Source organism: Arachis hypogaea, chromosome 14, assembly GCF_003086295.3.
Source record: "Arachis hypogaea cultivar Tifrunner chromosome 14, arahy.Tifrunner.gnm2.J5K5, whole genome shotgun sequence".
Taxonomy (NCBI): domain Eukaryota; kingdom Viridiplantae; phylum Streptophyta; class Magnoliopsida; order Fabales; family Fabaceae; genus Arachis; species Arachis hypogaea.
In genome coordinates this window covers 94807043-94820563 of record NC_092049.1, presented here as the reverse complement: position 1 = coordinate 94820563, position 13521 = coordinate 94807043, and the positions used below count along the sequence as shown (strand labels likewise).

Sequence of the window (13521 nt, the reverse complement as noted above, 5' to 3'; positions counted from 1 at the left end):
TACGTTATATGAATCTTCTGCTTGTGTGTATACACCAACCGTCCCTGTTAGATTACAAGTCTCAAATCCGTAAAACGTAATATCTCCAAGGCAATATCTTGGTAATCCATTATATAGTGTGTAGATGGCATCAAAGTTTGGATCTCTCGTTTTGATTCCCTTTCTTCCTTCTCTTTTCTTTCAAGACCTGAATGCAATAAACACATGAATATCATGTGGATGAAAAATATTCGATAAAGAAAGAAATGGAATCAATTGTTTTCAATTAATAATTAGTTAATCTTTATTTTTTTAAAAATTCTATTTTCTTTTATTTTTCTTTTTTCTCCGAACTTTTGTCTATGTACTACTTTATTAACTAATTGTTAGCTAAAAAAATTTGATTTTCTAGAGAAACTGGTTGGTAAAATAGATTATTAAAAATGGCACAGGATTATTTCAAACTTCTATGAATTGAGGAAGATCACTATTTTTTTTAGCTATTTTGAAAAACATTTTTAATTTTTAAAAGTTATAAATTTAAATATATGATTTTTTAATTTAGCAAGTACAAAACGAAATATTTGCAAATTGCAACATCTCTTTAAAATCTTTTTATCAAACCAAGTCTAAATGCATTGTAAAGGAGACTAGATAAAAGGGTTTTTTGAATGTTGATAATAAGATTAGCAATAATGTCGCATCCATGCTGAGAAGTAAACCTGCATATCTTCCTTAATAACCGAAATATATATCTGACTTTGGGCAAACCTAAAACAAGATGCGTAGATGCAGTGGCGGATCCACGGGGGGACCTAAGGTGGCCATGGTCCCCCCCAAATTTTTTTAAAAAAAATAGTAAATAGTAATAATTAATAATATTAAATTTTTTTATATATAATATTAAAAAAATATAACTTACAAAATTTTATAAATTAAAAAAACTAAAAACTGCATTATGTATTAGATATTTGAATTATTGTTGTTCTTGTTAACAAATAGCCCATTCTAATAATTAATAAAAATGGTTCTATTATACTAGCCCAAGCCCATACTATTAATTAAAGTAACCCTAGTACATTTTTCAAATATTTGTTTCAAACTATCATAGGCATAGCGCCACTTTTCTCTCTCTTTTAGTGATTCCCAAACTTTTGGTCTTCTACTCTTCTCATTCTAATTTTCTTTCCATACCAAAACAAGACATATGAAGAAAAACCATTGAAGAGAAGTGAACAACAAAATATTAACCATTAAATGCACAACAAAGATTCAAAGAGGTATATTTCAATTTTTTTTAAGTTAATGACAATGTCAAGTATTATTTACATTATTTATTTAAAATAATTAATTTATTTTTTTTATAATGGACAGTGTTCAAAGATTGAAGTGAGGACAAAACTCAATAGAATTATTTTTTTGTGAGACTTGGAACAAAAAATAATCAGGTAAATCAATAACTTTATTTTTGGTTATTATATTTTTGTGTTTCTAAAATTATTTGTTATTGCTCAATAGGTTTAATATTTTTTTTTAAGAAAATAATATATATGCAATTATTTTTGTTTTTTTTTTGTTAGATAGTTCAAGTTAAGTTAAAAATGTCAAAGATGAAAACAATTCACTCATTTTTCAAGAGAAAAGAGAGAATATATGATGAACAAAATTCAGCTTTAGATTCTTTGAGTAATGTTCAAAATATTATTGAACAACCTGTGACACAACTTGTTGAGCAAGATATTCAACCCCCTGCTTCCAAAATAGCAAGGACTGAAATAGATCAAGTTAATATTGATACATTGATGCGTGATCCCGGAAAGCGTCCGCAAATTTGGAATTATCCTATCAATCAACAAGATGAAATCCGTAGAGCATACATAAAGTTTGGACCATATCAATTTATTATGGATGAGTACCCTCTTTCTGGTCTAGAAAGTCATCCTCGTCGTTTCAAAGCTCATTGGTTTAAGAGTTTTTCTTGGCTAGAATATTCGCCAGAAGTGGATGCTGCATTTTGTCTTCCATGCTATTTATTTTCTAGAAAATCAAGTCCATTCACATCAGGAGGATTTCGCAATTGGAAAAAAGTGAATAATGGAAAGGATTGTGCATTTTTATCTCATGTGGGTAAATCTCTTAATTCTCCTCATAATATTGCTGTTAAGTCTTGTAAAGATTTGCTTAATCAATTATGTCACATTGACAAAGTATTGGCTAAGCAAAGCTCACAACAAGTTTTAAGCAATAGATTGCGTCTTAAAGCCTCTATTGATACTGTCAAATGGTTAACGTTTCAAGCTTGTGCTTTTAGGGGACATGACGAGAGTCATGAGTCTCAGAATCGAGGAAATTTTCTTGAAATGTTAAAATTATTAGCTTCTTACAATAAAGAAGTGGATGCAGTTGTTTTGGATAATGCTCCTCAAAATGCAATATACACATCACCTTCTATTCAAAAGGAAATTCTACATGTTTTTGCTAGAAAGGTGCAAAATGAAATTCGCAATGAGATTGGTAATGCAAAGTTTTGTTTGATTGTTGATGAAGCTAGAGATGAATCTAGAAGACAACAAATGGCACTTGTTGTTAGATTTGTTGATAAGCATGGATTTGTCAAAGAAAGGCTAATAGATGTTGTTCATGTCAAAGATACTACTTCTGCTACTCTAAAACAAGAGATTTGTTCTGCATTATCTCATCACAATCTCAACATTCAAAATGTTCGAGGTCAAGGGTATGACGGAGCTAGTAATATGCGTGGAGAGTGGAAAGGGTTACAAGCTTTAATTATTCAAGAATGTCCTTATGCATATTATGTTCATTGCTTTGCTCATCAATTACAGCTAGCTCTTGTTGCTGCGGCTAAAGAAGTTGTTGATGTTCATGCTTTTTTCCAAAGTTTGAGTAATATTATCAATGTTGTGTGCTCTTCTTGCAAACGCAATGATGAATTACGATCTGCTTATGCAACTGAAATTTCCCATTTAGTTGCAACTAATCAAATTGAAACAGGAAGAGGAGCAAATCAAATTGGCACATTAAAAAGATCAGGAGATACCAGGTGGAGCTCTCACTTCAACTCAATTTGTAGCCTTTTACGTATGTTTGGAGCAACAACTTCAGTTCTGGAAGATTTGGCTACTAATGGATCTACATATTCTCAACGTGGTGATGCTACTTATGCTCTTAAATCTTTATTATCATTTGATTTTGTTTTCATTTTGCATATGATGAAAGAAATCATGGGAATCACTGATAAACTTTGTCAAGCATTGCAACAAAAATCTCAAGACATTTTGAATGCTATGCATCTGGTTTCTAGTACAAAGTCATTGATTCAACAGTTAAGAGATAGTAGTTGGGGAGCACTTTTGGAGAAAGTTAGTTCTTTCTGCAATGATCATGCTATTCAGATACCTGATATGGGTGCTTCTTTTAGTGACATAATTCGGTCTCGTCGTAAAAAGGATGTTGTCACTGTTGAACACCACTATCGTGTTGACATTTTTACTAGCGTGATAGATTTTCAATTGAAAGAGCTAAATAGTAGATTTAGTGAGCAAGCAACCGAGCTCCTCATACTGAGTACATCTCTAGATCCTAAAGATGCTTTCAAGTTATTCAGTGTTTGCAACATATGCAATCTTGTAAAGAATTTCTATTCTTTAGATTTTTCTGAGCAAGAAAAGATTCAATTGGATTATGAGTTACAACATTATGAACTTGATGTGGTTAAAGCTCCAGATTTTCAGAATTTGTCTACTCTTGCTGAATTGTGTCAAAAATTGACAGAGACAGGAAAATCAAATATATATCCTTTAATTGATAGATTAATTCGTCTTGTTTTGACTCTTCCTGTGACAACAGCAACAACTGAACGAGCCTTTTCAGCTATGAAGATTATTAAAACAAGGGTTCGAAACAAGATGGAAGATGAATTTTTAGCAGATTGTATGATTGTATATATTGAAAAGGAAATTGCTTCAAAATTCACTTCAGAGATGATAATTGATGATTTTAGTTCCATGAAGCATCGTCGAGCAAGTTTAAAAATATCAAAATCTTAAAGTATGTAGTTGAACATTGACTTTTATATAATATAATTATTTTTTTGATATATATGCTACAAATCATATTTTGTTAATTTTTTGTTATATTTTATATTTAATTGGCCCCCCTCTTATGAAATTTCTGGTTCCGCCATTGCGTAGATGCATGTAATGTTTCCCAGAGTCCACTAATATAGTTCTGCCATTCACTTCATTGTGAATCATATACTCTGAATAGTAGGAATTACATCTGTATTTGTCCATGAAAATACACAATATTTTTGGAAAAACGCAACAAAATAAACTTCACGTTCCCCCACGTACCATAGCAAACTAGTATTATTTATCTTCCAAAACCATTTCTACTCAATTTTTCTTTAAATTGATATTTTAAAAAATAATGTATATGTAGCAACTAGCAACATGAGCATATAAAACAACTATTGCTTTCTTCTTACAATTCTGTGGCCGGTTTCAACACTTATTGCTTTTTAATGAAACAACATAAAATTACTACGCTAATAGCCACAATTGCAGCACTATTGCTGTCATGCACTGCCACGCGCCAGTGTGTCAATTGTGGCCCACACCCAGTTCCATATCCGTTAAGCACCGGACCGGACTGCGGTGACCCGAGTTATAAAATCCGGTGCATCGGAGGCATATTGTGGTTCGATGCACTTGCCGGGTCATCCTACATGATCAAGTCCATCAACCCGACAACCCGCCATATCATAATCCAACCTGCCACACTGGATAGAAGCGCGTGTGTATCGACGGACTTCCATTGTGAAGGCATTCGCCTCAATGAAACCCTTCCTTTTGCCATTGCCACCGGCAACACTATCATTTTGTTGAATTGTACCATCAACGCGCCTCACGCACCGCCACTCGACTGCTCCGCAAGTAGCCCGTGCCACAGTTACATTAAGGACCATAAAGATGCCTACGCGTGCGAGCGCGTGCCAACTTGTTGTGCCTACAAAACCGGTGGGCCCCACAAGGAGTACGAGGTTCGAGTTCGCGGTAGTGGTGGTTGTGCGGCGTATCAGAGTTTTGTGGACTTTAACGGTGTGTCAGGGACACCAGGGAAGGGGTGGCCGGAGTTAGGGGTTGCAATTGAGTGGGTGGCACCACAGGAACCGGTTTGTAAGGGGCCAATGGATTGCAATGCATTGTTGAATTCCAAGTGTGGAGTGGGTCCCACAAGTGGTGGGGTGCAAAGGTGCTTGTGCATTGCTGGCTTCAAGTGGGATCCTGCTAGTGGGTTATGTCAAGGTCTAGGAGGTCGAGGTCAAGCTCAAACTCAAGTTCAGAGTCAAATTTCAAGTATGTTGAAAGCTAAATTCAAGCTCAAGCCTGTTAAAAGCGAGAACTAAAATTATCACTTGAATTATTAAATAAAAAAATAAATTAATAACTAAAAATAATGAAAAAAATAATAAATATTAATAGCCTTTTAGTATTTTTCGTCGTTAAATATTATAATCAGCTATATGTATGTTAGAACACGATCAAATTGTAACTACTCTTCTAAAATAAAAAAATTGCTATAGTTAAAAAATAAGAACCTAATTACCTTTTGTGTTTATACTTGATTAGGATACTATAAAGAAAAGGTTTTAGTTAAAATAAATATTAAGTGTATATTAGAATTAGTCATTAAAATTAGTCACTATATATTTATATATAAATATATTATTATTTAATTTATTTTTAATATATATTTTATTTTTTAACATATATTTTATACTAGTTGTCAATTTCAGTATACACATAGCATGATTATTAATAAAAACGTAAATTTTTAAAAAAATAAACATTTAAATTAGTCCCTAAAAAATTTATGATAGGACACTTTAGTCTCTCAATAAACTATTATTTTCTAAAAGTCCTAAATATTATTCTTGTCTGAAAGATTGATTTTTCAATCAATTTTAATAAAATATTTTCTATCCGTGTTAAACAAATAAGTCCTTACAAATTTGTTTATAAGACAATTAAGTCCAAAAAATATTATTATATATAAAGACAAATTAGCCTATTTTTCAAAACAATGGAGAGACCAATTTGTTCGACGAGAATAATTATCAAAGACGTCTATTTAATAAAAATTTGTTAGAGATCAAAGTGTTCGATTTAAAATTCTTTAAGGACTAATTTGGAGTTTATTTTTTAAATTTTTAATACATTAAATACATTGAAATTAAAGAAAAGGTGAAATTGATTCTTGACTTTTTGATCCGCGGACATTTAAGTTTCTGAAGATTTAAAAATACATTTAAGTCCCTGATTTCTTCAAAATTTGGACATATTAATCTTTGGGTCTAATTTGTCTCATTTTAAAAATTCTCTCACATGTGTATTCGTATCAACCAAGTCAGTACAACGAGAGTCACATTTGATTTTTTGTTGGGTCTGACATATCCAAATGAATATGAAGTATCAATATGTTCAAATTTTAAAAAGGTCATTGACTTAAATGTATTTTCAAATTTTCGAGAACTTAAATGTCCATGAATCAAAAGGTCAATAACCTATTGTCCTTTTTTCTTAAAATTATATTAAAATAAAAAGTAAATTTTTTTACTTTAACTCTCTTAATCAATGTTCTATTGTTCTTAGAACAGTGTTGAGTTAAATCCAAATTATTAATACACTTTTTCTTGTGTTCAATTGATCCATGCTTTAGAAAGTTTATAACAATTATAATACTAAAGTATATGCAAAACTATTGGTAATATTGATTCAATTATGTTAGACGTATATTAAAATCAATTATTAATATAAAATATATATTAAAAAATAAATTAAATATATTTTTATATAATATATAATAGTTAATTTTAGTATATAAATAGAATTTTTTATGTTAATTAGGTATAGCTAGTTATATTATATATTTTAATCAAGAAAAGAAAATTCTCTAAGAAAATATAAAATTAAAAAAAAAAGCTTTTAGTGAAAAAAATATTAAATGTTGATATGCTTTATGACATTAAAAATTTAAAATCTCTTATTTTCAATAAAATTCCCTTTTTGTATTTCTAGCAAGTATGTATCTTAATGAGGACAATTTGTTAGCAAAACCTAGGAGTAAATTGAGTATAACCCTATGGTTATGTTTGTTTTCTAGAACTAGGATAGAAAACAGAGGATTTGAACTAAGTATTGTATTTGATAACGAGAGACGAAAATTAAAATTTTAATTTTAATTTGTAATACACAAGTTTAGTTTTTTTTTAGCATTTTTAAAAAGTGGAGACACATGAAAACTAAATTTTTTAAGGACAAAAACTGAAAAGTTTTAGTAATATTTTTTTTAAAATATTTTTATTTAAATTTTTAATTTTTAAATTTATTTCTTAGTGTTTATATTTATCTTAAATCAAACATGATATTAAAACATAATTCATTCCTATATATTTTATACTAAACACAATACAAAAATTTTAATTTAATCTCTATCTCTTTTTTTTTTATTTTTTAATTTTTATCTCTAGGTCTCAATCTCACTTTTAAATACAACCTATATAAGCTGTGTAACACCCTATTACACAGAGTTTTACGCTTAAGTCATAGAACAGAGGTAGTGTGGTGTTACGGACCTCTAACCAGTTAAAATATACATATAATAGTGAAAAGAGATAATATATTAGGAGTCTTGAAAAATGGGTGAAACAAAATCGGAAGATAAAAAGCGCAACGCTCAAGAGGAAAGATTACTTGCGTGCTAAGAAACCTAAAAGCTAAGGGTAGGAATAAGTAGAGAGTCATAAGAGTGCCAATAATACAGAGGAACTAGCTCCTGACTCAGCCTGCGAAACCAAGGCTGGCCAGAGAATATTTACATATATATATATATATATATATATATCCCAACACCCAAAATACAAAATCAAGCCCCTAGCTCTCCTGTAGCCTCTATGAGGAACAAAATAAGCAAGATTCTTGGGGAACAAGCTAAGTACATGAGTCATATATACACAATCATAAAGCCCAAAATACACCCAGGACTACTCCGCTTCCAGAATCCAGACGCCTAGCGAGGAGCCTCTCGACCTGCATCTGAAAATAATAACACAGTATGGGGTGAGAACCGGAGGTTCTCAGCATGGTAAAGGTGCCACGCGTATAATAAATAAGGTCCTGGAAATGTCAGAGGCAATCCTAGAACTTCGTCATACAATTATAGAACTTAATTGCTAAGTAAAAGCCATAAATAGGGGTAGATATTCTAAGTATACTATACTCACTTGCCTTAAACCTAACACCTAACACTTAACCAATTCACCATTCCTCCGTCCCTCCGTCATCCATAATTCAGCAGAGACAAATAACCAAACAGATTCACACACAAGTAAGAAGCAGATAGTGCAAGTAGCAAGTATACAAGTAGCAGGATACATATGTTCAGTTAGGCAATCCCAAGTAGTGCATAACAACCAAAACAAACAAATGCACATGATGCATGCCTGTCCTATGGCTGATGAGGCACATCTGTCGGTTATCCAGCCAACCCGACAAGTCCGAAAACCTTAGACTGTCCCCCGTCGCGCATCCCCATGAGTCTATGCATAGATTTTACATTCATTCATCATTCAAATCACTCAATGGGGGCTATCTATACCCGGGAATTTATACGTATCCGGTCAACCTTACGACGTAGGGTCAACAGAGTATCGAGATTCAACCTGGAACACGTAGTGGCAAGCCACAGTTCTTATCCAAAAAAACTCGTATCTCAGATATCATCATTCATAAGCCATTACATTTTCATAATCAATATATAATCATTTATCAAGCCATAGCATAAACTTCATTTAACATTCTCATCTCCTTCATATAACTCATTATTTTACCTCTTACTTCATCTCCAAGTTATCTTATTTTTCTAGCTCCAATTAGCTATTGGACTTAGTACTATACCCTAAATCTAAAAGAGAGAAAAATGGAGGTTTAGAAGTGAAAATCTGGTTTAAAACACCAAAAATCAAGTTTTGCAGCAAACAGAGGTCACGCGCACGCGTGGTGAGAATAGCACGTCACGCGTACGCGTGAGTCATGCGTACGCGTGATTATGCGCATTGTCTTCTCATGCGCACGCATGGCTACTCGCGTATGCGTCGATAAAATGCCACGCCACGCGTACGCGTGGATGTACGTTTTCCAAAAATTGGCAGAATGCCCATAAAGCTGCTACAAACTAGTTTTGATATCCTGCCAACACAGTTTTCACCCTAAACTTCAATCGTCCATAACTTCCTCTACGAAATTCCGTTTTTCACAAAATATATATCGTTCAAAAGTTTGCAAAACCACATTTCATTTGAAACAAACCACATTTCCATCCAAAATTTGAGGAGCAAGTTATGGACTCCCAAAATTCATTCAAAATCAACTTTTTACCAAAACCACCAAAATCACATTTTCCTTTCAAACCTCTTCTCCACCCAATTTAGCATACCACAACCATCAACACAATCAACCCTTAACCATAACACAACAATTCTAATAACCTTAGCTCAATAACATCATATTCCATCCAATTTACCAATTTAGCCACAAACCACATATTGCTACACATACTCATTCATACCATTTTCATGAAAATCTTCAATCCTCATTACAACACTAATTATCAAGTCAATACCAACAAGACCAAATTATATCATTTACTATCTCAACCACACCATTACCTTGCCAAAATCATCATCCTTCATTCATCACCAACATACAAGCATATACACATACATACTTTTAATTCCCATTATTAATTACTCAACACCATACCATATCAATTTATTCATCAATATCACAAACACTAACCATTTAACATATCAAACCATTCCAATCTATCCTATAATGCTCTAGCCTAAGTTTTCACACAACCTTATATCGAAACCTAAACCATATATTGACCGATCACTCCAAGGCAGCCTCACAAGCTACAAAACAGTCCCTCAAGCTTAGAGTAACCAGCCACAAGCTTAGCTTCAATCACCACCAAGCCTCCAAATGTTCACATTTCAATTCCAAAGCATATATAAAAACTTAATTCACACCTAATTCACATATATATTCCAAATTCAGCTTCTTCATAATAAAATCAAAATTGACTAGCATTTAAGTTGTTCTTACCGTACCCATACGCATAATAACTCAAGCCCAATAAGTTTCGGAAGCTAGATCGAACCTAAAACACTAAATTGGGCAAGATTTCATCACAAGGGTTCAATTTCACCGTGAGAAAGGGGATAGAGATTCTGAAACGAAAATGGAATTTACCGGTAAAATTGATCCGACAGAAATGTAGAGCTCAACGCGCTGGACGCGTGGCCGCGAACAATGCGGCGATCGGAGCTTAAACGGGGGAGTTATGGTAATTGGAAAATTGATGATGGTTAGGGAAGTTCTTCTTCCTTCTCAACGCTGTTCAGCGTTTATGATGATAATGGGGAAGAAAATGCTTCTGTCCCCTTTTTAAGAGTGGGTCCAGTTGAGTCTACGGGTTTGATTTGTGCTCCGGTTCAGTCGGTTCGGCTCTTCCAGTCTAATTTTGGACCAAATTTTTGAAATTAGTATCAAAATTCTCGTTTTAAAAAATTTTATCTTATTTTGATATTAGTTTTGCATTCTTAATTTTTCTAATTAAAATTTAATTTATTGATTAATTATTTGCTAATTTTATAGGATTTACAGATGCTTCGTTGGCTACTTATATATAAGAATAATGGCATTACAGTTAGAACTTAGGGCTGGGTTGACATATATAGTTTTAGTATAAAAGAGGCTTATATTATATTGTCAATTGATAATTGATTATATATTTCAGTTTACAAGTTATTTGGGGTAAAATATAATGGTGGATCGAATACTTTTGTTACAGTGACACATTAACAGGATAATTAGGAGAATGAATTAGAATTTTTAATTATTACTCACTAAGTATTAGTGCAAAATATTTTTTCGATTAACCGTACAAGTTAATTATAAGTAATTTAGGTAGTATGCATATCAAATCCTAAGTTTAAACTTGGACTCATTCCTACAATATATATAGCAAGAAAACAATTAGAGCTAAAAGAATGTTATTAATTAACAGTAATATTAAAAAAATAAAAAAAATCAAAATTTATCTTATTTAATATTTATTAATTATTACAAGATAAATTCTGACTAATTTTAACTAAAATTTTTTGGTTATTAAATATTTTTGATTAATTAATTCCAATTCCTTGCTAATTTTCACTTTGAAAAAATGGTTGAAATTTTAGATAAAAAGTGCAAAGGACATGAAAAGGGTACCCGCTGCAAAGCTCGGCAGAAAAAGAAAATGGCCATGGCTGGTATTGATGCCTTCTATCTATTATCAAATAAAAGCTCACTTTTGTACTATGGTTAATGGCTCCCATGCATTGAGCTAACCTTGTTTTTTCTTTTTAAATTCTTTTTGTGATAAATATGCTAACTTCTTTCTTTCTTTTTTTTATAAATACAACTTTTTTCTTTAAAAGCAATACGTCTTTTGAACATTTTTATAATTAGATATAATTATAGACTGCATACAGACATTTATTTGTATTCAAATCACACCACTTCTTTTTTGTAATTGAGATTCCTAAAATTTGTTGTTTTCAGCTGTGGCTGCTTCCTTAGGTGGAATAATCACCATTGCAGTAGTAATTGGAGCCCTTTTATACAAGAAGCAAATTGAAATGAAGAAAAAAGCAAAGAGAACCATGAACAAAAAGAAGAAAGAAATAATCACAAGTGCCAAAGCAACTCCATTGTCATCAAGGATCTTCACGGGCAGAGAGATCAGGAAAGCAACCAACAACTTCGCGGAAGAAAACCTCATCGGCTCTGGTGGCTTCGGCGAAGTGTTCAAAGGCACCTTTGATGACGGATCCATAACTGCCATCAAGCGTGCCAAGCTTGGAAGCACAAAAGGCATTGATCAAATCCAAAATGAAGTTAGGGTACTCTGCCAAGTTAACCATAGAAGCCTAGTGAGACTCCTTGGTTGTTGCTTGGAGCTAGAGCACCCTTTACTAATTTATGAGTATGTTTCTAATGGGACACTCTTTGATTACCTCCATCGTCTCCCTTTGGTCGGAGTAGGCGAAAGGCAACCACTTAAATGGCACACAAGACTAAAAATCGCACACCAAACAGCCGAAGGACTTTCATATCTTCACTCTGCGGCCGTGCCCCCAATCTACCACCGAGATGTAAAATCTAGCAATATTCTTCTTGATGACAAGTTTGATGCCAAGGTTTCTGATTTCGGCTTGTCTAGGCTTGTTGAATTAGCTGAAGAAAACAAGAGTCATATCTTTACAAGCGCGCAGGGGACTCTTGGATACCTGGATCCGGAATACTACCGAAACTTTCAACTGACCGATAAGAGTGATGTTTATAGCTTTGGAGTTGTGTTAATGGAGCTACTCACTGCTCAGAGGGCTATTGACTTTAACAGGGAGGAAGAGAATGTGAACTTGGCAGTGTATGCTAAGAAGAAAATAGTTGAGGACAGGCTTATGGAGGTTCTTGATCCGTTGCTTAAAGATGGATCTAGCAATGTGGAACTGGAAACTATGAAATCTTTGGGTTATCTTGCAGCTTCATGCTTGGATGATCAGAGGCAAAAAAGGCCTTCCATGAAAGAGGTTTCTGATGAAATTGAATACCTTATTAATGTTGTTAAGGGTCAAGGTTTCAAATCCAAATTATAGACTTACTATGCTCCTATTCCCCTTGAGACACCGACACTTCTAAATGAAGATAAAAAAAACCATGCTATTTGAATTATAGTCCGTTACACATCTCATTTACTATTGAATGGGATGTAGAACTTATTTTGATTCAAGTCAACATTGCCTCTGGTACTAAATGTATTATGAGTTGGTCATGAGACAAGCCATGTATTTACATATAATACTATTCTACGAAACCAAGAGTTAATGTATGTGTTCCTAGTAAGAATTATTATTTTAGCTTTGAAAATTTTCAAGTTTCTTATTTTAATTGCAGGGCTAGCTAATCAAACTCAGTCGGTGACAATTAATCTTATAATGGTTGCTTATGAGAATAGCCAATGAATGTAATTTGATTAGATTATTATGAAATTGTACGACAGAAGCCTATATAATATAACGGTGGATTATAGCATATATAGATGTTATTTCATAAAGAGATAAAGATATTCTCATTTGTAGAATGGTTATTCGACACCTAGCCCTTCTTTTCTTGTGTAGGGAGCAGTTTGACCAAGCTTGGCAGAGCTTGTTCCAACTATGGCTAGTGATACTTGTGATGGAGTCACTCATTAGTCACATGTGAGATAGTAAAGCCTTATAACCAAGCCTTCTTATAAGGAATACACGGTTTTATATATTTTGATATTGTAAAAAAATTATTCACTATTTACCATTTACGTAACCATATTAAGTTGAGATTTGTAATCAATAATTTTTATTCTGATATATTA

At 32.7% G+C, this 13521-nt stretch overlaps 2 protein-coding genes and 1 long non-coding RNA gene across 3 annotated transcripts; 2 read left to right on the top strand and 1 right to left on the bottom strand.

Moving 5' to 3' along the window:
- Positions 1 to 802: 802 nt before the first annotated feature.
- On the top strand, positions 803 to 4088 carry LOC112742775 (uncharacterized). The gene is made up of 2 exons (XM_072214307.1): positions 803 to 1259; positions 1354 to 4088. Exon 2 carries the CDS (start codon positions 1581 to 1583, stop codon positions 4044 to 4046), a length of 2466 nt encoding a protein of 821 aa, XP_072070408.1. The 5' UTR covers positions 803 to 1259; positions 1354 to 1580; the 3' UTR covers positions 4047 to 4088.
- Positions 4089 to 4441: 353 nt separating this feature from the next.
- On the top strand, positions 4442 to 13030 carry LOC112742774 (wall-associated receptor kinase-like 20). The gene is made up of 3 exons (XM_072214306.1): positions 4442 to 5357; positions 11306 to 11377; positions 11670 to 13030. Exons 1-3 carry the CDS (start codon positions 4523 to 4525, stop codon positions 12764 to 12766), a joined length of 2004 nt encoding a protein of 667 aa, XP_072070407.1. The 5' UTR covers positions 4442 to 4522; the 3' UTR covers positions 12767 to 13030.
- Positions 7807 to 10484, bottom strand: LOC112743525 (uncharacterized). The gene is made up of 2 exons (XR_003172000.2): positions 10317 to 10484; positions 7807 to 8096 (listed from the first exon to the last, which is right to left on the bottom strand). It is a non-coding gene; the product is annotated as an uncharacterized lncRNA (long non-coding RNA).
- Positions 13031 to 13521: the final 491 nt, after the last annotated feature.

Excerpts from the sequence above, each read along its gene's own strand:
- LOC112742775 (XM_072214307.1), top strand. The coding sequence starts at position 1,581 with ATGTCAAAGATGAAAACAATTCACTCATTTTTCAAGAGAAAAGAGAGA.
- LOC112742774 (XM_072214306.1), top strand. The coding sequence starts at position 4,523 with ATGAAACAACATAAAATTACTACGCTAATAGCCACAATTGCAGCACTA. Across the intron at positions 5,358-11,305 it reads AGTTCAGAGTCAAATTTCAA|ATAAAAAGTGCAAAGGACAT; the intron begins GTATGTTGAAAG and ends TTGAAATTTTAG. Across the intron at positions 11,378-11,669 it reads AAAGAAAATGGCCATGGCTG|CTGTGGCTGCTTCCTTAGGT; the intron begins GTATTGATGCCT and ends TGTTGTTTTCAG.